Here is a 24,355-nt window from a genome sequence, read left to right as displayed (position 1 = left end):
GCTTTTAATCTTTTGGGGGGGGTAGTCAACAATCATTGAAGCCGACTTCTCAGATAAATAGCGATGTTGCTTGTTTGATTTTAGCTAGTTGGTTGTCATTAGTCAGATTCAGAGATTCAGGTTAACTTTATCAGCCCACCAGTGAGAAACTAATTTGGTCATGTGCTTAAAAAGACGATACATAAAACAAACAATACTTTGAGCAAAGCTGCCACTAGGCTCAGAATTACCGGTAATCAAGTATTATATGAGTGGTCCCAACGGGATTGTTTGTCAAATCAGATCATGGATGGAAAGATGAATCTTCAACAAGGGGCAAGCAAGGTAAGTTAACATCTCTTGGGAAGGGGGCAGTATTTTCACCTCCGGATGAAAAGCATGCCCAAAGTAAACTGCCTGTTTCTCAGGCCCAGAAGCTAAGATATGCATACAATTGGTAGATTTGGATAGAAAACACAAAAAGTTTCTAAAACTGTTAAAATAATGTCTGTGAGTATAACATAACTGATATGGCAGGTGAAACCCTGAGGACAAACCATCCAGGAAAATTATTTTTGAGGTCATAGTATTTTCCAAATGTTTTCTATGGGATACCCTTATTATTAGGAACCTGGTCGCAGTTCATATGGCTTCCACTAGATGTCAACAGTCTTTAGAAATTGTTCAATGTTTTTCTTTTGGGAAATGAAGAAGTAGTCCTATTCAATGTAAGTGTCACTCCAGGTGGACTCTACTGATTTGGTGCGCGTGAACCGGAGCGCGCTTCACGTTGTTTTTTTTATCCGGTATTATAAACAACTTATTTCGTCTTAAATTTTAGCTATTATTTACGTTTTAGGGTACCTGAGGTTGGATTAGGAACGTTGTTTGAAATGTTTGGACCAAGTTTACAGGTAACTTATTGATACTTTGTAGGCATGTTGTGGGAGTTGAAACCGGTGTATTTCTGAATCAAACACGCCAAATAAATTGACATTTTTGGGACATTATCGAACAAAAGGACCATTTGTGATGTTTCTGGGACATTTTGGAGTGCCAACAGAAGAAGATCTTCAAAGGTAAGGCATTCATTTTTAGCTATTTCTGACTTTTGTGGCGCACCTGCCTGGTTGAAATATGATTTTCATTTGTTTGTATGCGGGGCGCTGTCCTCAAAGAACCGCATGGTTTGCTTTCGCCGTAAAGCCTTTTTTAAAATCTGACACAGCGGCTGGATTAACAAGTTAAGCTTTATTTTGATGTATCTAGAAGAAAAAGAAACGCACACCTATTAGGCGAGGTGCTGGCTAGCGGAGTGGCAAATTTGAAAATAAAGGAGAGCCACACACTCTAGGAGCTCAGATGCAAAAATATAATGTCCAACGTTTCGACAGCCAAGCTGTCTTCATCAGGGTATAATACCCTGTGTGTGGCTCTTCTTATTTTGATGTGTTATACATGTATTTTCAAGAATGTTAAATATTTTAATTTGGTATTTTCTAATTTCGTGCGCTGCAATTTCACCGGATGTTGGCCGTCCCACCTGCCCATAAGAAGTTAAAACCTGTTGGGGCTAGGGGGGCACAAGGAGTTCCCTAAAGGGAAGCTACTTAAACACAATGCATTAGCTAAACTTTATAAACGATCAGGCCTTCACTACCTGCATCTTCTTTGCATTGTTCAAGGTAGGCTGTAGCCAGTGTTGTTGGAGTGACAGTACTATTGAAGACAAGCTGCTATAGCTAACGTTAGCCTAAATGTTTCACTGACCAGCCATGGTATTTTTCATCCATGTAACCCACAAAACAATTTTGGAAGCTAACACGTTAATGTTAGGAGAGAGAGAGTAGTTTGAAAAAGGAAAGAGCCCCTTTGTGTGATTTAAAGACATTTGGGTCTTCATGACAATTTCATCTGTTGTGGACCCAAATGATGACCTAGTAGTTTGTGTTTGTTAGAGATCTCTTTGGTTGTTTGTCAGAGAGAGAGTCAATAATCATGACTCTCAAAATGAATCATTAACATCAATATGAATTATATCCTTCTTGTCTACTGCCATCCGGGCCTTCAACAACAAGGTCCAAAGGACAAGTGGGGGGGGGGGGAAAGTGAGTCATACCTTGCTGTCTATTTACCACCACAAACTGATGCTGGCACTAAGACCGCAATCAAAGAGCTGTATAGGCCATAAGCAAACAATTAAATGCACATCCAGAGGCACCGTTTCTCGTGGTTGGTGATTTTAACGCAGGGAAACGGATACCTGTTTTACCTCATTTTAACCAACTTCTCACCTGTGCAACTAGAGGCGACAAAACTCTATCACTTTTACTCCGCACACAGAAAGGCATACAAGGCCCTCCCGCACCCTCCCTTTTGCATCCTGCTTCCAAACAAAAACTCAAACAGGAAGTACTAGTGACGCTCAATACGGAAGTGGTCCGATGAAGCGGATGCTAATCTACAGGACTGTTTCGCTAGCACAGATAGGAATATTTTCCAGGATTTATCCGATAACATAGAAGAGTTTACCACAGTCATTGGCTTCATTAATGACAAACTTGTAAGCCATCTGTACATTTTTTCTTTTTTAAATGAGCCCAGTTGATTCAGCAACAGAAAAATGGCATGCTTCCGTCTACAACATGAGCTGCTAAGTATGTGTGGATAATCCTGTCTACCACGTCTTTTTTGGAAATGTATGAAGAACTGACAGTTTTGCTACTGTTCTCAACATTGCTGCCTTGAAGTTATTAGCTCTATCGACAAAGCTAAGTGGCAAAACGTGATGGCCTACTTTCTGGAGGATGATTGTGCCATGCTGACTGACAAAAAGAGTAAATCCCCGATTTAGGAAAAACATTTATCATTGAACCAGACATTGTAGAGTCTTCTGATGACAATGGTGGGGGAGAAACAGTGTCGTTGTCATGGAAATTGACAGTTTTGAAATTAGTGAAATGCTCGGTGGAAGCAGAGCGATGATTGACAAAATGCAGAGAGTCCAAAAAGAGAAGACAGAAAGAAGGCTGTTGTATAAAAACACCCGTCTCCGGATTACAGTCTCGACTTTTATCCAATGTAAAAAAACACCCTTCCAAATGTTGCTACATAGGACCGAATCCAGGTGTTGGGTCACAAATAATACATATGGACTTCTATAAAGAATAAAACAGCAGAGAATCCAAAAAAAAAAAAAAAAGAAACAGATTCCTGCATTCAAAAATATTTGTTATTTTATTCTGACAGGATATTTTGCACTGCTTTGGTGAGACTCTTAGCTTGGTCTACATTGTTCTCTTGCTTTATGTAAATAAAAAAATGTATTGAAATAGGCTTATAGCAAATAGGAATATAGGCAATGTAATCCATGTCAACCATGCACTGCCCTGCCTGATCCAATTCTGATCGGAGTAATTGTTTGATATTGTGACTATACCAGGCGGTATCAGAGGACTGCCCACAACATTTTTAGAAGACTCCAGCCACCCAAGCCATAGACTGTTCTCTCTGCTACAGCACAGCAAGCAGTACCAGTACTGCAAGACTGGAACCAACAGCACCCTGAACAGCTTCTACCCCCAAGCCATAAGAATGCAAAACAGCAAATCAAATGGCTACCCGCGTTGGCCTCATTTTGCACTGGACTCTGCGCACACACACATACAGTACTTACACTGACACCCCCACTACATATGGCCACACAAACACACTGGAGTTGAAGTCGGATGTTTGCATACACTTAGGTTGGAGTCATTAAAACTCATTTTTCAACCACTCCGCAAATGTCTTGTCAACAAAACTATAGTTTTGAAAGTCTACTTTGTGCATGACAAGTGATTTTTCCAACAATTGTTTACAGGGATTATTTCACTTATAATTCACTGTACCACAATTCCAGTGGGTCAGAAGTTTACATACACTAAGTTGACTGTGCCTTTAAACAGCTTGAAAAATTCAAGAAAATTATGTCATGGCTTTAGAAGCTTCTAATAGGCTAATTGACATAATTTGAGTCAATTGGACGTGGACCTGTGGATGTATTTCAAGGCCTACCTTCAAACTCAGTGCCTCTGCTTGACATCATGGGAAAATCAAAATAAATCAGCCAAGACCTAAGAAATAAATTGTAGACCTCCACAACTTTGGTTCATCCTTGGGAGCAATTTCCAAACGCTGAAGGTACCACGTTCATCTGTACAAACAATAATACACAAGTATAAACACCATGAGACCAATAGCCGTCATACCACTCAAGAAGGAGACATGCTCGGTCTCCTAGAGATGAACATACTTTGGTGCGAAAAGTGCAAATCAATCCCAGAAGAACAGCAAAAGACATTGTGAAGGTGCTGGAGGAAACCGATACAAAAGTGTTTATATCCACAGTAAAACGAGTCCTATATCGACATAACCTGAAAAGCCGCTCAGCAAGGAAGAAGCCACTGCTCCAAAACCGCCATAAAAAAAGCCAGACTACGCTTTGCAACTGCACATGGGGACAAAGATAGTACTTTTTGGTACTTTTTTTGTCCTCTGGTCTGATGAAGCTTGCAAGCCGAAGAACACCACACCAACTGTGAAGCATGGGGGTGGCAGCATCATATTGTGGGGGTGCTTTACTGCAGGAGGGACTGGTGCACTTCCCAAAATAGATGGCATCATGAGGCTGGAAAATTATGTGGATATATTGAAGCAACATCTCAAGACATCAGTCAGGAAGTTAAAGCTTGGTCGCAAATGGGTCTTCCAAATGGACAATGACCCCAAGCATACTTCCAAAGTTGCAGCAAAATGGCTTAAGGACAACAAAGTCAAGGTATTGGAGTCCCATCACAAAGCCCTGACCTCATTTCTATAGAAAATGTGTGGGCAGAACTGAAAAAGCATGTGCGAGCAAGGAGGCCTACAAACCTGACTCAGTTACACCAGCTCTGTCAGGAGGAATGGGCATAAATTCACCCAACTTATTCTGTGAAGCTTGTGGAAGGCTACCTGAAATGTTCGACCCAAGTTAAACAATTTAAAGGCAATGCTAACAAATACTTACTTAATGTAAACTTTTGACCCACTGGGAATGTGATAAAATAAATAAAAGCTGAAATAAATCATTCTCTCTCGTATTATTCGGATATTTCACATTCTCAAAATAAAGTGGTGATCCTAACTGACCTAAGACAGGGAATTTTTGCTAGGATTAAATGTCAGGAATTGTGAAAAACTGAGTTTAAATGTATTTGGCTAAGGTGTATGTAAACTTCCGACTTCAACTGTACTTTGTGTTCCTCATTTACTCAAGTGTTTCCATTATGTCGGCAGTTACCCGATCACTTAAACATTGCTCACCTAAATGCTGTGCATAAATAGCCCTTTGTGACGTACAGTAACAATACTTTGTACAGTAACAGTACTTCCCCATGAAGGAACTGTTTAATCAGTCTATTATTGGTAGCGAAGCGCTGACATGCCTTCCTCTCCAAACAATGGAGGGCCTCTGTACCTGGAGCAGAGTTGATGACTGAGGAAGAACCTAAAGACGGGGACAGGCAGAGTGGGTCCGCGGAGAACAATACACCTTTCTTTAGAATAGCATTAAAAAAGGCAGATGGGACTTAAAACACAAACCACAAGCAGTTAAAGGGAGTTCAAAGCAGTGCAAAAGATTACCGGTGGTAGGCTAATTCTGTTCACCTGTTTTAGCCAAAAGAGCCCCCTTGCCTGCTGAATGGTAACAAAGGAAAGCGTATGGGGCTGGATGTAGACTTACGCCTTCATGTACAGGTAACTGCCAAAATAAAGGAAACGCCTACATAAAGTTCCTTGATAGGGCGTTGGGCCACTTCAAGCTGCCAGAACAGCGTCAGTGCGCCGAGACAGGCAAGATTCTACAAGTGTCTGGAGAAATTCCATCATTTGGTGTTTGTTTTTTTTGGTGGTGGAAAACGCTGTCCCAGGCACCGCTCCAGAATCTCCCATAAGTGTTTAACTGGGTTGAGGATCTGGTGACAGACACGCACACACACTTTAAACCCCATATGCTCCTGAGACCCTCCTTTTTTTTAAGTCACTGAGATCTCTTCTTCTAGCCATGGTAGCAAAAATAAAAGGGCAACTGTTTTTTTTTTATTCATGGCCTTCTGCACGATGGGATGTTAATTGCTTAATTAAACTCAGGAGTCACACCTGTGTGGAAGCACCTGCTTTCAATATACTTAGTATCCATCATTTACCTAACTGTTTCCTATATTTTGTCAGTTACCTGTACATTGCTACTCATTTACAGGAATGTACCCAGAGCTGTTGCCAGAGAATTACATTTTTATTTCTCTACTATAAACCACCTCCAATGTCATTTTAGAGAATTTGGCAGTACTTCAAACCAAAACCACAGACCATGAACAAACACTCCAGGCCAGGACTTCCACGCTTCTTCACCTGCAGGATCGTCCGAGACCAGCCACCCGGACAGCTGATGCAACTGTGGGCTTGAACAACCAAAGAATTTCTGCAGAAACTTGACAGAAACCGTCTCAGGGAAGTGTATCTGCGTGTTCGTCCTCCTCACCAGGGTTATGACCTGACTGCAGTTCGGTGTCATAACCATCTTCAGTGGGCAAATGCTCACCTTCAATGGCCACTGGCATGCTGGAGAGGTGTGCGCTTCATGGATGAATCCCTGTTTCAACTGTATCGGGTATATGGCAGACAGTATGTATGACGTTGTATGGGCATGCGGTTTGCTGATGTCAATGTTGTGAACAGAGTGCCCCATGGTGGGGCTGTTACGGGCAGGCATAAGTTACGAAAAACAAACAATAGAATTTTAAAATCGATGGCAATTTAAATGCAGAGACATCCCGTGACAAGATCGTGATGCCCATTGTCGTGCTATTCATCCGCCGCCATCACCTCATGTTTCAGCATGATAATGCACGGCCATCAAAGATTTTCAGCTTCGTGGAAGCAGTAATGTGAAATCCATAGATAACAGCATAATGAATTCACTTCAATTGACTGATTTCCTTATCTGAACCTCTGTACAATCTTTGAAATTGTTTCATGTTCAGTGTATATTTTTGTAAAGCATCAAAATTGTAAGCTAAATGTTCTGATCTGTTGCATCAGCATCATTGCTTTAAAAAAATGTTTTAAATATACGTAGCCTAGGCATACTGGTTGTATGAATTTGGGATCTATTGTCCCACAACTGTCCCAGAGTCCGTTTGGAATAGGCAATTTTTCTCAACCAACTGACCAATAGAATAGGTGAACTTTTCTACTATGGGGGATAGTAGATTGACATAGTGTCCAACCTATAACACATAGGCTAGTGATTTTGCTGTTCGTTAATCTTCTTGTTGGCTGAGGAAAAGTAAAATGTGAACAGTTGATCTAACATCTTCACAGTTTGCAAAGTAATTCGGAGAGGACACACGTCGTTGCATCCTCGAGTTACAATGTACTGTTAAGATGAATTACCATAATCTGTGTGTGATTTGTTATTCTGAGCACTGTGAGTAGACACCCAAATCAAGTTACGCACGCAAAGCATACAGGTCCAGTAAATTTCTCAAATGTCCAGTCATTTACATAATGGAAACCATGGTCAAGACCGTGATCATACCCCTCTTCTCACTCTCTGGTGAGCAAAACAGGAAACAGCAGGATACCCTAGGCCGATTGTTGTCACAGAGACACACAGGAAATACATAAGACTTCCCTTAACACGACTGTTGTATTCAAAAAGTGAATCCCCACCCCCATCTTCCCCCACCTCCTTGTCCACCAACACATACTGGCACATTTCAGTGTCAAAGTTAGGCAGGTCTCGACAGCCAGTACGGTTTTGAATCCGGACAAGGGGAGGTGGGTGACAATGACGAATTTCGATGATGTTTCAGGCAGATATTGAGAGAGCGAGTGAGAGTGAGAGAGAAATATATGGCAGATATAGTGTAGTGACTGACGTCCGACACCACGTTGATGGGGCCTTATCTGTAGAATGGCGGGACGGTGGAAAGACCACTTCGCTGCCTGATAGCAGCAGCCCTATCATGAGACCCCCACTCGAATCATTTGGAGAGAGAGTTTTAATTCTCACAAGCCTGGGACAAACAGCTGCTTGCTTCACTCACAACAGCTAAAAGAAGATAGGCCGTCACTTTGTTGCAAGGCGTGAATCATTGGCGTTTTAAACACAGCAACCTAGAAAATCGCAAAACTGAAAAACTGAGTGGCCTATATTCAAACGCACTACTAAATAAGTGGCCGATTCAAACGCACTACTAAATAACTTTAAAAAGCAAGTTAAGCTCATGAATCAACAAAGGGCAGAACCAGAGCCTTCAAACGGCAAAAGGATGTGCTGCAAAAACACACTAAACAACTTTCTGAAAAAGCTTATAAGGCAAGTCACAGCCAATCTGTAAATAGCACACCCAACTACCTCATCCCCATATTATTACTTACCCTCTTGCACCCCAGTATCTCGAATTGCACATCATCTGCACATCTATCACTCCAGTGTTAGTGCTAAATTGTAATTATTTCACCTCTATGGCCTATTTATTGCCTAACCTCCCTACTCTTCTACATTTGCACACATACATACATTGTTCTATTGTATTATTGACTGTACGTTTGTTTGTGGAACTCAGTGTTGTTTTTGGTCGCACTGCTTCGCTTTATCTTGTCCAGGTCGCAGTTGTAAATGAGAAGTTATTCTCAACTGGCCTACCTGGTTAAATAAAAAGGTGAAATAAAAATAACTTTAAAAAAGTATGCTTGTAAAACAAAAAAAGGGCTAAACTAGGCCTCTAGGCCATATGTGACCGAACGCAAAATGCCTGCGCTGCTGCATAGGATGCCGGGTCTATATTTGTCTATAAAACCTGTATATGGAAATTACCAACAGATTCAAGCCATTTTACCATTTCCTCTCACGCTTGCCAACTCAGGCAAGCGCTCAGCTCAGGAACTGAAAGTTTTAGCGTATGAAAAAGGAAGTGTGAGCGACACCTCTCAACCAAATCTGTAGATTAAGATATGCACTAAGATTCTGTGTAACGTTAGTCTAAACTGCATATCTACACTAAAGGACTGTTTTCAGTCAAGGTTTAGTATCTGTAACTTATGTCAGACTAGAGTTGTTCCATGTCATTTCAGCAAGCCATGAGACCCACCATCTCAGATGGTTCTGAAAGCGTTTCTGTAGTTAGAAACCGATAAGATTAGCATTCCTACAACATTATTTTGTTGAAACAATTTGATCTCTGAGAAATTAAGCTAATTGATTGCACCCCCCCAAAAAAATTGGCCATTTTAATTCATAGGATTCTTATAATATTCAATAAATGTAGTACCGAACATACGATTTGGACCAAACTTTTTTTCTAACAATCAGACATGAGGAATCCAAGAGACTCACCCTCCCCCACCCTACGCCAATCCCATCCTAACAATGACTATACAGTATGAATTCTCCCCCTCCCATGACATGTAAGCAGTTTATGAACAAGGTATAACACCAACCTATGCTTTGGTTGTTTACCTGGCCACTGTTTCAAATGCTAACTTTTTAGCATTTGTGGCACAAATTCAATGCAAGTCAATGGTACCTATAATTAGCATTTGAGCGTCATGTCCACAGCTAGAAGAAACATAGAGTTACACAATAAATGTGATACTTCATGATGATTTGGACATGAAGCGTGAAAATGCCAACATACTGTAGGTACCATCGACTTGCGTTTAATTTGTGCCACAAATGAAACAGTGGACAACAAAACCAACACATGGATTGCTGTCATATCTTGTCCATAGACTGTTTACAGGGTAAGGAAACCCATATGTAATTTTGTATTTTGGGGGAACTCTTTGTAATTGTAATATCAGGATGTAGGATTGGACCTAACAACTTCAATGTCTAATTTCTCTGGACAGGGAGAAAACACCCAACAGCAACCACTTCTAGAAGCATTGCACCAACTCCTGGCCCATCTTCCCAGAACATTTTCCTTTGCTATACTGGAGAATGGAGTACAGAAAAAAAAGTGTCAAAAAAAAGTCCAAAAAAAAGTGATCAATTATTTCAGGCCCGGCACCGTCGCTGGGACGCAGCTGTGAAAGACTCAGCAGGCTACTGGCATTACACATCTAGCTAAAAGACTACTGTAGCTCTGTTGGCATATCTATAAAAGTTAACTTTGACACCTTTTGGAAACAGAAGATGCTTTACAGGAATGACAGAGTCCATCCAAATCATTTTGGTTCCTGTCCTAGCATTTAAAGGCTGCATTGAGACAATGACTTATCAGTGACATTGTCCCAGGGGTGTTGGCAGTCATAATGTAAATAACCTCATTTATGTCCCTCCAACTCCCCTGAATGCCTCGGGCCATCCTACAGCTATTGTATGCAGTAATCATGAGCCTGAGTTATACTATTACCACTGAGGCTGTTTGACCTAGTTGGAAGTCCACTAGGTGCAGCTCACCCTACACTATCATCTCAAACATAAATATCAGTGTCATGTCTACTTCTGATAAGCCTCCCAGTAAAGCAATAAAAACAAGTGCTAAAAATAGCCCACATTAACATGTAGCCTAGGAAACAAGGTTCATGAAATCGATAACTTGGTAGAAGATAACGTTCATATACTGACTCTCTCTGAAACTCACTTAGATAATACCTTTGATGATACAGTGGTAGCAATACATGGTTTCAACATCTTCAGAAGAAACATGAATGCCAATGGTGGAGGAGTTGCTGTTTATGTTTAGAGTCATATTCCTGTAATGCTTTGAGGATTTCATGCAAAATGCTGTTGAAGTAATATGGCTACAGGTTCAGATGCCCCACCTAAAGCCCATTCTTGTGGGAAGCTGCTATAGACCAAGTGCCAACAGTCAGTATCAGGATAATGTGTGTGAAATGCTTGATATCAAAAGGTGACCAAATATTAACTGGCTTTCATCAAGCTGCCCACTCAGGAAAAAGCTTTAAAACTGTAACGTTATCAGTCAACCTACTAGGGTTATCAGTCAACCTACCACAGGAATTAATGGAATCCTCTCCAACATAATCCAGTTAGAGTCAGGCATTCCCCAGGGCAGCAGTCTAGGCCCCTTTTTTAAAATCTTTACTAATGACCTACCACTGGCTCTGAGTAAAACCTGTATCTACTGTAAATATTGTAATGAATAATGTAGAAATTGTGCAAGTTGAAGAGACTGAACTCCTTGGAGTAACCTTGGATTGTAAACTGTCATGGTCAAACATATTGATGCAACAGTAGCTAAGATGGGGAAAGGTCTGTCCATAATAAAGTGCAGCTCTGCTTTCCTACCTGCTCTAGTTGTCGCACCTGGACTACTGTCCTGTCGTGTTATCAGATGCCACCAAGCGGGACTTAGGAAAATTGCAATTGGCCCAGAAAAGGGCAGCATGGCTGGCCCTTAAATGTACATGAGAGCTAACAATAATATGTTTCTCTCTCCTGGCTCAAAATACATGAGAGATTGATTTCATCACTACTTATATTTGTGAGAAGTATTGACATGGTGAATGTACCGAGCTGTCTGTTTAAACTATTAGCCCACAGCTCAAAAACACATGCATACCCCACAAGACATGCCACCAGGCCTCTTCACAGTCCCGAAGTTGATCAGCTTTAATATTACAGATGGATTGTAGCCTCCATCAAAACATACACACAGTATTTAGACCTCTTCCCTTTTTTCACTTTGTTACGTTACAGCCTCACTCTAAAATGTATTCAATAAATGTTTATCTACACACAATACCCCATAATGACAAAGCAAAAAAACAGGTTTAGAAACCATGGAAATCTGCTCCAGACTGCTCAGGTCCTCAAACAGGGGTTCACCTTGCAACAGGACAACGACCCTAATAAAAACAGCCAAGACAAGGCAGGAGTGGCTTCGGGACAAGTCTCTGAATGTCCTTGAGTGGCCGAGCCAGAGCCTGGGTTTGAACATCTCTGGAGATACCTGAAAAAAGCTGTGCAGTGACACTCTCCATCCAACCTGATAAAGCTTGAGAGGTACTGCAGAGAAAAACCGGAGGAACTCCTCAAAAACAGTTGTGCTAAGCTTGTAGCGTCATACACAAGACAACTCAAGGCTGTAATCTCTGCCAAAAGGTGCTTTAACAAAGTACTGAGTAATGGGTCTGAATACTTATGTAAATGTTATAGTTCTTCATTTAATACAAATTTGCAAAAATGCCTAAAACCTGTTTTTGGAACATAATTTTGGGTTATGCATTTATCACAGGTGGACTCCAATCCAGTTGTAGAAACATCAAGGATGATCAATGGAAACAGGACGCATAGCAAAGGGTCTGAATACTTAGCAAGGTAAATCTTTTTTTATCAATTTGCAAAAGTTTCTAAAAACCTAGTTTCACTTTGTCATTGTGTGGTATTGTGTGTAGATTGCTGAGGATTTGTATTTAAACCATTTTAGAATAAGGCTGTAACGTAACAAAATGTGGAAAAAGTCAAGGGGTCTGAATACTTTCCGAAGGCACTATACACAATCTTTTTAAGATATATTTTCCTTTATTTTCCACTAACCCTACCACCCCTCCCCTAATTGGAGTAAACTGATGAACAGCAGCACTTAGGCTTTTACCTCTAGCTTATACTTCCTAAATACATTTTACGAACAATCTTTTGTTTGTTTTTACTCCTATCCTTCCTCTACCCCTCCCATCCATTTCTAAAGACCATCCAGTTTAACTGTGTTGTGATGTTTCACAAAAGTTCTGAACCGTTCCAATTCTAAGTTTCTATAGATTGTAAATGAAAGAAAATAATACTTTTAGCAAAAGGTTATTGATTGATTGACTATGACTTTTCAAAATCACCCAGCAGTGCCAACTGCAGAGTTAGAGCCACGTAAATGTTGCAATTCTTCAGCCATTCCTGGACCTACGACCAAAAACAATCTTCATTAGGACAGTACCAAAACAAATTATCTAATGATTATCTAACCATTTGCCTCATGCAGCATGACACATCTCCTTAGCATAGAGTTGATCAGGCTATTGATTGTGGCCTGTGGAATGTCATCCCAATCCTTTTCAATGGCTGTGCGAAGTTGCTGGATATTGGCGGGAACTGGAACACAAGGTCATACGTCGATCCAGAGCATCCCAAACATGCTCAACGGATGACATGTCTGGTGAGTATGCAGGCCATGGAAGAACTGGGACATTTTCAGCTTCCAGGAATTGCGGCATGTGGCCGTGCATTATCATGCTGAAATGAGGTGATGGCGGCGGATGAATGGCACGACAATGGGCCTCAGAATCTCATCACGGTATCTCTATGCATTCAAATTGCCATCAATAAAAGGCAATTGTGTTCATCGTCCATGGCTTACGCCTGCCCAAATCATAACCCCACCGCCACCATGGGGCACTCTGTTCACAATGTTAACATCAGCAAAGTGCTCGACCACACGATTCCAAACATGTGGTCTGCGGTTGAGGCCGGTTGGCAGCACTGCCAAATTATCTAAAAACAACATTGGAGGCTGCTTATGGTAGAGAAATTGACTTATCTAGCTACAGCTCTGGTGGATATTTCTGCAGTCAGCATGCCAATTGCACGCTCCCTCAGAACTTGAGACATCTCTGGCATGGTGTTGTGACAAAACTGCACATTTTAGAATGGCCTTTGATTGTTCCCAGCACAAGGTGACCTGTGTAATGATCATGCTGTTAAATCAGCTTCTTGACTTGTCCACAACTGCCAGGTGGATGGATTATCTTGGCAATGGAGAAATGCTCACCAACAGGGATATAAACAAATGCACATGAGAGAAATAAGCTTTTTGTGCATATGGAAAATGTCTGGGATCTTTTATTTCAGCTCATGAAACATGAGACCAACACATCAAGTTGTGTTTATATTTTTGTTTCGTATGAAAGTGGACACCCATTCAAATTAGTGGATTCGGCTATTTCAGCCACACTCGTTGCTGAAGGGTGTATAAAATCGAGCACAGCCAAATTTGTACATTTTTCCCCTGCTAGATCTGCACTGGTCAACTGTTATCACCGTTATTGTGAAGTGGAAATGTCTAGGAGCAACAACGGCTCAGCCACAAAGTCCTCGGTTGCAACACTCACTACCGAGTTCCAAACTGCCTCTGGAAGCAACGTCAGCACAAGAACTGTGTCGGCAGCTTCATGAAATGGGTTTCCATGGCCGAGCAGTTGCACACAAGCCTAAGATCCCCATGCGCAATGCCAAGCGTCTGCTGGAGTGGTGTAAAGCTCGCCGCCATCGGCGCAGTGGAAATGCGTTCTCTGGAGTGATGAATCACGCTTCACCATCTGGCAGTAGACTGTAAAGTTTGGTGGAGGAGGTATAATGGTCTGTGGCTGTTTTTCATGGTTCGAGCTACGCCTCTTAGTTCCAGTAATGGGAAATCCTACAGCATACAATGACATTCTAAACGATTCTGTGCTTCCAACTTTGTGGCAACAGTTTGAGGAACACCCTTTCATGTTTCAGCATGCCCCCATGCACAAAACAAGGTCCATACATAAATGGTTTGTCGAGATCAGTGTGGAAGAACTTGACTGGCCTGCACAGAGCCCTGACCTCAATCCCATCGAACACCTTTAGGATGAATTGGAGTGCCGACTGCGAGCCAGGCCTAATCACCCAACATCAGTGCCTGACCTCACTAATGCTCATAGCTGAATGGAAGCAAGTCCCTTCAGCAACATTCCAACATCTAGTGGAAAGCCTTACCAGAAGAGTGGAGGCTGTTATAGCAGCAAAGGGGGACCAACTCTATATTGAAATGGCCATGATTTTCAAACGAGATGTTCAGCAAGCAGGTGTCCACACATTTCTGCTCATGTAGTGTATATCTAACTGAAGCTAATGGTGATCCACAATAAATACAAATTCTGATGACATGAAATGTGGCAATATACAAGACAAGGGTCGCATTAATGCAGAATTCCACAAAAAAAATTGATTACAAAATGCTTAAGAAATATCTTGCTGAGTTTTGTCAATGCAGATCTAAAATGCTTCTTATTGTAATTTCTGCTTGGCATCAGACTCATTTTCTGCTCAGTTGCACTTCTACACTCGGATGAGAATTCATTTTTATAAGTAGACAGCACTGACTGTGTAGCAGCTACGTTTCTCAGGTAAAACACCAGTTTAACTTCAAGCAAAACATTGTGAAATGTAGCTGGCTGCATTCCTTCGATGATTAACAGAAATAAAAAGACCAGCCAAATAGCGTTGCACTTCTGTTGTCATCTGATGAAAATGAAGCTATTTTCTGCCGAATGTGGTGCACTAATGCATTTTCTGTGAAGGAATACGGTCGGTGCATGTAAGCTGTCCGACCAAAATAAATAATTAAATATTGGTGACCAAAAGTCGTTTGTTTTTCAACCAATTGATTGGCCAACATTTTTCAAACGCATTTTTCTATATGTAGACACACTTTTTCTACATTTTTCTATATGTAAATAAAATCCATTATATGGACTGAGCTTGTCTGATGCTTTAAGCGCACTGTTAGATTAAATATTTAAGACAAATAACTAGAGGGAGTCTGACCACAATTGATTTGATTGTGTCTGGCCGGCATCGGACTTCCTGCGCTGTGAATTATTTATTTTTTAAAACCCGTGTGCACCGGTTGTCTCGCTCTCTCATCCCTGCTGCAGCAACCACCACAGAACATCAGTGTTTATCGTGCAGTCCGTGTTGCTGAAGTTGCAACTTAATTAAAGCCATTTCTGACTGAGGAGTTGTTACCAAAATCCCTCATATTGTTTAGAAAATAACATTCCCTATTCCCTCAACCCTTGCTCTCCCATCACATGACAGCAAAATGGAGATAAAGAAAAAAGGAGGAAGGTAAGGAGCAAGTGCTGTGTGCAAAACCGGTTAGATTACACGATTTTATAAAAAAAATAAATAAATTGGGGACCGTTTGGAACAATGTAAAACTACCAGATTTGAACAATTTGTGTTGTAAAGCCTTTATTACAGCCGAAAAACAGTAGCATGCATTTGTTAATGCCATTGCCAACATGCTAATTATTCAAGGGTCCCTTCATAATTTCATTTTAAAAGTAAAATGCTTTACTACATTTCAAACCATGAATTACTTGTATTGTATGATAATATTGATACAGTAGCCTAATATATAATTAGACATTTAGGCCTAAGTAAGTTACAGTATTAAGACTAAACAGAATGCACTCTTAAGGCCTACAGCTCGGTGGTGGTTATACAAGGCTACTATACTAACGACACATTTTTTTAAAATATAATGATATGATAATATTTGAGATTCTTCAAAGTAGCAACCCTTTCCCTTTAACAGCTTTGCACACTCTTGGCATTCTCTCAACCAGCTTCATGAGGTAGTCACCTCGAATGCATTTCAATTTACAGGTGTGCCTTGTTAAAAGTCCATCATTACTTCACGACATGAAGGGCAGTCAATTCTGAAAGTTTCTTAAAGTGCAGTCGCAAAAACCATCAAGCGCTATGATGAAACTGACTCTCACGAGGACCGCCACAGGAAAGGAAGACCCAGAGTTACTTCTGCTGCAGAGGATAAGTTCATTAAAAAGTTACCAGCTTCAGAAATTGCAGCCCAAATAAATGCTTCACAGAGCTCAATTAACAGACACATCTCAACATCAACTGTTCAGAGACTGCGTGAATCAGGCCTTCATGTTCAAATTGCAAAGAAACCACTACTACAGGACACCAATAAGAAGATACTTGCTTGTCCATGAAACACAAGCAATGGACATTAGACACACCAACCAAAAATGTAAGATTTTTGGTTGGTGGTGTGGGGGTGCTTTGCTGGTAACACTGTCAGTGATTTATTTAGATATGAAGGCACACTTAATCAGCATGGCTACCACAGCATTCTACAGTGGTATGCCATCCCATCTGGTTTACGCTTAGTGGGACTATCATTTGTTTTTCAAAAGGACAATGACCCAACACACATCCAGGCTGTGTAAGGGCTATTTGACCAAGAAGGAGAGTGATGGAGTGCTGCGTCAGATGACCTGGCCTCCAACAATCCACCGACCTCAACCCAATTGAGATGGTTTGGGATGAGTTGGACCGCTTAGCATTTGCGGGAACTCTTTCCAAGACTGTTGTAAAAGCATTCCTCATGAAGCTGCTTGAGTGTGCAAAGCTGCCATCAAGGCAAAGAGTGGCTACTTTCAATAATCTCTTTTTTGTTACTACATGATTCAATATATGTTATTTCATAGTTTAGATGTCTTCACTATTATTCTACAATGTAGAAAATAGTAAAACAATTAAGAAAAACCCTTGAAATGAGTAGGTGTGTCCAAACTTTGGACTGGAACTGTATATGGATGACTTAAAGTCAGGCACATTTAACAGTTAGGCTATTGATTAGACCTAATTAAGTTGGGGTTTATCCCACTCACTTTTCTTAGACAATTAAGGCAAGGGCTGTTTTCCTGTCTCCTAATTCTACTGCAGCCTCCCCCGCATTGTTCTCAACACCAAAATACTGGTTAACGTCGCTATTATGCACATAGCAACATGGAAAAGGCACCAATTCAACAGCGCACTGGCGTTTCAGAACCATGGACAGCGACTGCTCTAAAGGCAGGAGAAAACACGATATAAAATTATATTTTTATTAGTTGCACCATTGTTCTTACATAATATAAACATATACAATTTCAGTAGCACAAAAGTGACATCCCCACAGCCTCCGCAATGGATTAGTCTACTCAGACAGGTGCGAATCGTGTGCACCGTGATTTTTTTTGTGACTGCTCAACTAGCGAAATCTAGGTCGACCAACAGCCTATCAACAACACAATTGACCAGTCGGTAAGAAAAAAAAAAAAAAGGGGGGAAGAGGGGGTCAGGGGTCAGTCCTAGTTGCAGGCCCCTGATCAGAAAAAAAAAAAGTAACTATTTTCAATGTAAAAATTCAGGTCAAAAAGGGTTTAAAAATGCAGATTTGATGGTCTGCGCTTTGAAAATGCTGATTTCTTAACTCTAAAATTTACCCATGTACATCGTGACATATTTCATTATGCCTTACGTCATCTTCATGGAGTCTTGTCCCACAACTGAACGGACAAGTGTTTGTAATGCAAGATGGAAGGAGAGCCGGTCTCTCGTCAGAGATCGCATGTATTTTGGGAGACTAGAAAATAAGAACTTCTCATTCATGCCAAATACGGTTTCAGGTGATAATAAAAACGTTGTTTAATTACTTTTTACTCAACTTGTTTCTCAAACTTTATAGCAAGTCAACCTAGCTTGCACTGCAGAGCAGCTAGCTAGCTAAAAGAGATGCTAGGTTGAAGATACCATTGTAGCTAGAGAGCAATTGGGGGAGAAGGGTCTTGGTCAGGGAGGTGACCAAGAACCCGATGGTCACTGACAGAGCTCAAGAGTTCCTCTGTGGAGATGGGAGAACCTTCCAGAAGAACAACCATCTCTGCAGCCCTCCACCCATCAGGCCTTTATGGCCAGATGGAAGCCACTCCTCAGTAAAAAAGGCACATGACAGCTCACTTGGGGTTTGCCAAAAGACCCCCAAAGGACTCTCAGACCATGAGAAACAACACTCTCTGGTCTGATGAAACCAAGATTGAACTCTTTGGCCTTAAAGCCAAGTGTCACGTCTGCGAAAAAAAACATGGCACCATCCCTACGGTGAAGCATGGTGGTGGCAACATCATGCTGTGGGAATGTTTTTCAGCAGCAGGGAGACTAGTCTGGACCGAGGGAAAGATGAACGGAGCAAAGTACTGAGAGACCCTTGCTGAAAACCTGCTCCAGAGAGTTCAGGACCTATGAACCTAAGCACACAGCCAAGACAACGCAGGAGGGGATTCGGGACAAGTCTCTGAAAGTCCTCGAGTGGCCCAGCCAGAGCCCAGACTTGATCTTTGGAGAAACCTGAAGATAGCTGTGCAGCGACGGTCCCCATCCAACCTGACAGAACTTGAGAAGATCTGCAGAGAAGAATGGGAGAAACTCCCCAAATACAGGTGTACCAAGCTTGTAGTGTCATGCCCAAGTAGACTCAAGGCTGTAATCGCTGCCAAAGGTGATCAACAAAGTAAAAGGTCTGAATACTTAGGTAAAAAAATTATATTTTTTCGCTTTGTAATTATGGGGTATTGTGTGTTGATTGAGGAGGGAAAAAAATGATAATACATTTTTGAATAAGGCTGTAAAGTAACAAAATGTGGAAAAAGTCAAAGGGTCTGAATACTTTCCAAATGCACTGTGTGTCCAGGGAGCTGGCTGCCACATAATTTCAAACAGACCCTCCCCCATGTGAACACACTTAAAGTTCCCCTGCACTTTATAAAACCACTCCACAGCTGCAATGTTGTTATTCAACACTGATATAAAAACCTGCCAATTGTACTGCATACAGAGAGAAACGGTACCAAAATGATTTATACCTCAACCAAGGAGATTGAACTATTGTTTTGCTATAGCTAATAAAATCACATTTTATTTTTAACATAAATACAACAGGTGTAGTACAAATGCTTGCCTACGAGCCCTTCCCAGCGACGCGGTTTAAAAATAATTAAAATAAAAGTGACACGAGGAATACAATTCAATGCACAAGAATGGATATGTATAAAGGGAGTACCAGTACCAGATCAATGTGCATAGGTAAAGTATTAGAGACAGATATGAAGGCAAGGTAAAGTGACTAGGCATCAGGATAGATAAGACTAAAATAAAGAACAGAGTAGCAGCAGCAAATGAAAGTGCGTGCGTGTGTGTAATGTGTGCATTTGTGTTGTCGGTATGAGTGTATGTAGTGTATTTGAATGCGTGCGGGTTTTGTGTGGGAGTGTCAATGTAATGTGTGTGAGTGTGTATACATAGTCTAGTGAGTGTCCATAAAGGCATTGCAAGATGGAGAGTCAGTACAGATAGTTTGGGTACCATTAATTGACTATTTAGCAGTCTTATGGCTTGGGGGTAGAAGCTGTCTCAAAGCCTGTTGGTCCATTTGCCAGATGGTAAAAGAGTGAACAGTCTATGGTTTGGGTGACTGGAGTCTTTCGCAATTCTAGGCTAGGCCAAAGTCATGTATCTGAATGGCTCTGCCCCTGAGAGTCCATAGTATGTGGCCTGACAGCATTTAGTTGACTTTCTAGCTAGGCTATTCCATTCTATGGTGAACTGTAACAGAGTGAACGATGGTGGTGGGGCCTTACCTGTCCTCGTCCCAGTCCATTTGTATAGGTATTCCAAACAGGCTGTTCACAGAGGGGTTGTCAGCCTGATGCAGGCCCTCTGGGGTCTTCATCAGGTTTTTCTCAGCGATGACAGGAGGCTGGGCCGCCACGAGGCCCTCCACCTTCCTACTGCCCTCCTCCACCTGGTCAAACCCGGCAGCCAAGAGGTCCTGCACCCTCCCGTCATTGCGGGCCGTGGGGGCCTGTTGCCCGGGCAACAAGAAGGCGGTCAGGTTTGACATGGTGGCAGGGACTGCTGCAGCAGTGTTGGAGGCACTGGGCGCAGTGGTGGGCATGCCGGCGATGCTGGTGGTCACGGCTACGACGGCGGTAGGCACGTTTTGAGCACTGGGGGGCATGGAGTGGAGCCCGAGGGGCTGAGGCATCCCTGTGGGGGCATACTGACACACAGGCTGCTGCAGAGTAGAGGCTCTGCCCAGCAGCATGGAGGCCCCAACACCTCCAATACCTGCACCTATCAAGCCTGGAGCTGGCTGACTAAGGGGTAAAGGGACTCCTCCCTCCGCTGCTGCCAACTCCCCTACCTGGCCCTGCATCGGCACCCCGGCGGCGGGAGTCATGACCGGCGATGGGCCCTGACCCATAGGTTGTCCCACAGAGAGGCTGGTCATGGAAAGGGTCTGGCCAGCCGACACCACTGCCTCCATGACAGGTTGGTGGTGTAGGTAGTAGTCCGCCTGGTTCTGGGGCAGGCCTGGGGGTTGGTTGGATAGATGGTGTCCCAGTGGAAGATGCTGTAGAATGGGTTGCTGGGTCTGGGCTGCCGGGGGCACGCTATGAGATTTCTGTATGTGGATGCCAGCTTGAGGCAGACCGTTGAACCCCACAAGGAGGTTCTGGGGGGCAGCGGGTTGGATAGTGCCCAGCGCTGGCTGCTGAACTGAGACAGCCACGGTTTTGTTGGTGGGGAAAGCGTTGGCTGTGTCTGTTCCAGGCTGCCCCATGTTGTAGTTTTGGTGGTGGAGCTGCTGCTGCTGTAGCAGTGTGTCCACTGGGTGAATGTGCGAGGCACTAAGAGCAGCAGCATCCACTATAGAGTCTAGGCCCTGGCCTGAGAGAGTCGCCGGTGCGACCACCGAACCACCTGTCAACCCCAGCCCGCTGTCCCTGTCGGCGCTGGGGTCCAACGCATTGGCATGCCTAATGTTATCCGCAGTCCTGTTAACCACTGTGTTACCCTCCGAGTCTTTCTCATAGAACTCTGTGCAAGTCCATCGGCCTCTTCTGAAGGGCTCTCCAGTACCATGATCAAGTTTGATGACCCTGAAGCGTGAACTGCAACTTGTTGTCGACGTCGTAGAAGTAGGAGTTGAACTAGTCACTACTGGCTGGGATGTGCTCACTGACACGTTGGTAGCCACCCCACTGGTCACTGGTGCAGGCTGTTGCACGAGCCTGGAATGAGCGATAGTAGGGAGGCCACTTGAGGAACCAGTTCCCAGAGTTTGCTGGCTAACATGAGAGCCTGCCCCTCCCACCTTTCGAATAGCAAAACCCTCATTTGGGGGACCCAACATTGCAGGTAGCTGCCCAACTTGAGGTATTACGCCAGGTGCCTCTTGCTCCCCTACATGGTTTAGGGTTTCCTCAGATGAACTTCGATCACATACCTCCGGCTCGTAGTCAGCCCGGGACATGTCGAATATTTCCGAAGACACGTCTTCAGTCCGTGATTCGTCTGGGTCGTCCAGGCTCTCTGTATCATCCGTGGCACTGCTGGCCGCCACCTGAGCCTGTGTCACACTTGTGATCTGAAAACAGCTCTTCTTTTTAGCCGGCATTTTAGACATTTTGAGAGCCTGAGTTTACAACTCCAGTCTAAATATCCTGCGTCAAACGCGAGTGGGCTAGTATCAGCTGACAAATGGCTATGTGAAACAGCGTATTTGCATCGATTTCAGTTATTCTATTATCAAGACGAGTATGTCATCCTACCTCCTCTCCTGTTGCATTTTACGAGTTCATAACATTGAAGACCGCCCCTCTCATTTCAAGCAATGCGGCGTTTGCCAATAGAATTAGCTAGCAATTAAATAACTGATCCAAAGCTTTGATCCGTCAGAACCGGCCTGCCCAGTAAGTAATGTCCCGACTCCGTAGTTGTCAGATGGCCGCTGTCGCAGAGAGAGCTCCCCAGCTGCAGGAGCTACTTTAGTCTGAGGCGGGCCCGTACCCCTCCACTCCACTCCACTCAAAGTGCTAACGTTGGCTGGCTAGCTTGCTAGCTGCAACACTCCTCTACGTTGGGACAAGTACGTAAGACATCATGCGGATCAAGTCTACTCTCCCCTCTTGACTTGCGAATTTAAAATTATTCAATACTAACACTTGTTTAAAAGGTAATTGAAACACATTTCCAAGAATACACTGTCACTATTTACCACTTCATGGAACTGACATTCCAAACAGCGCCTACCTTACTCTTGTCAAGAAGATGGCTAGCCAGTTATATCAGAGAGGAAGAGGCAAAGCGAGAGGGTTTACTCCGCCCAAAATCTGTCCACGAAAATAAGACAACCAATGAGAAATTGTTGTAAGGAAGTCAATGACAAGTGTCGAATTTGGTCAATTGTTTGATTGTCACGAACGCACTGATATAAGTAGACGCACATGGGATTTCAGCAACTTAGAAAAAACAATTGTCAATATAATAGAAAATATTTGGTTACGTACAATTGCACTGCATCGTGGGAAGCGAACGCAACCATATTTACGTACATAATGATTGAGAATTTAATTTTTCTCTCTCTCGATATATATATTTACTACACTTTTAGACTTTTTTTCGACCACTTTTATTATTTGAAAGGGAGACTGCACCCCTTTACTATCCGTTCCCCTCAAGGGATTGGTGAAGAACACTATTGAAGGGAGCAGGAACAATCCAAACTAATGGACCATGGACCCCTGGTGGTCTTTGTATCTTTGGACCCCTGGTGGCCAATGTATGCAAATCTTAATGTATTCAGTCAGTTCAATGAACTATAGATGGCTGTGAATCCCTCGAAAACACACTATATATGCAAAAGTATGTGGACACCCCTTCAAATTAGTGGATTCGGCTAATTCAGCCACACCGTTGCGGACAGGTGTATAAAATCGAGAAAACAGCCATGCAATCTCCATAGACAAACATTGGCAGTAGAATGCCCTTACTGAAGAGCTCAGTGACTTTCAACATGGCACCGTCATAGAATGCTACCTTTCCAACAAGTCAGTCCATCAAATCTCTGCCCTGCTAGAGCTGCCCCGGTCAACTGCAAGTGCACAAAAGCCTAAGATCACCATGCGCAATGCCAAATGTAGGCTGGAATGATGTATAGCTAGCCGCCATTGGAATCTGGAGCAAAGGAAAATCGTTCTCTGGCGTGATGAATCACGCTTTACCATCTGGCAGTCCGACGGACTAATATGGGTTTGGCAGATGCCAGGAGAACACTACCTGCCCGAATGCATTGTGCCATGTGTGAAGTTTGGTGGAGGAGTAATAATGGTTGTTTTTAATGGGGCTTTTTTGTGTGTTTTGGTCTAGGCTCCTTAGTTACACTGTTAAAGCAGCAAAGGGGGGACCAACTCCATATTAATGCCCATGATTTTGTAATGAGATGTTCAATGAGCAGGTGTCCACATACTTTTGGTAATGTAGTGTAGTTTGCATTAGGATCTAGCAAGTTAGAACCTGTGCCTAAATATATTTAGGTTTGACATTGTTCATAGTATTAGTGCCTTAATATAGAGGGGCATTCAAAGCACATCAGGATGATTTTTCTTTTAGTAGTTTGAGATTATTGGATTGGTCCTATCCAGCTTCTTCAAAATTATGTACTTTCATTTATTTCTGCTCTAATGTCAGCATGAGATCTAATTTTCCAGGTGGGCTGTAATATTGTATACCTGTAGATGCTTATTTGCTGAATTAGCTCATGGTAACGTTCTTTGCTTTGGGCCATAGCAGCAATATGCAACGTCTTATGACTACAATTCTCTGATCACCAGACTTGGTTGTACTCGTATCCTTTACAAATTGGTCATAGTGCTATATCAAAGC

At 42.6% G+C, this 24,355-nt stretch overlaps 1 protein-coding gene across 2 annotated transcripts in view; it reads right to left on the bottom strand.

Moving 5' to 3' along the window:
• The window catches only part of LOC110530044 (TSC22 domain family protein 2), a 40,598-nt gene extending 17,652 nt beyond the window's left edge, over positions 1-22,946 (bottom strand). For both annotated transcript variants that reach the window (XM_021612819.3, XM_021612820.3), the window contains exon 1: positions 20,266-22,946. In XM_021612819.3, the coding sequence (XP_021468494.3) occupies positions 20,266-22,097 (1,832 nt within the window). In that variant the 5' untranslated portion in view covers positions 22,098-22,946. The remainder of the gene's footprint in view (positions 1-20,265) is intronic.
• Between the last annotated feature and the right edge of the window lie 1,409 nt (positions 22,947-24,355).

The sequence above is a fragment of the Oncorhynchus mykiss genome, chromosome 8, assembly GCF_057628025.1.
Source record: "Oncorhynchus mykiss isolate SJ-2025 chromosome 8, ASM5762802v1, whole genome shotgun sequence".
In the NCBI taxonomy this organism is placed as follows: domain Eukaryota; kingdom Metazoa; phylum Chordata; class Actinopteri; order Salmoniformes; family Salmonidae; genus Oncorhynchus; species Oncorhynchus mykiss.
This window is presented reverse-complemented; position numbering and strand designations above follow the sequence as displayed.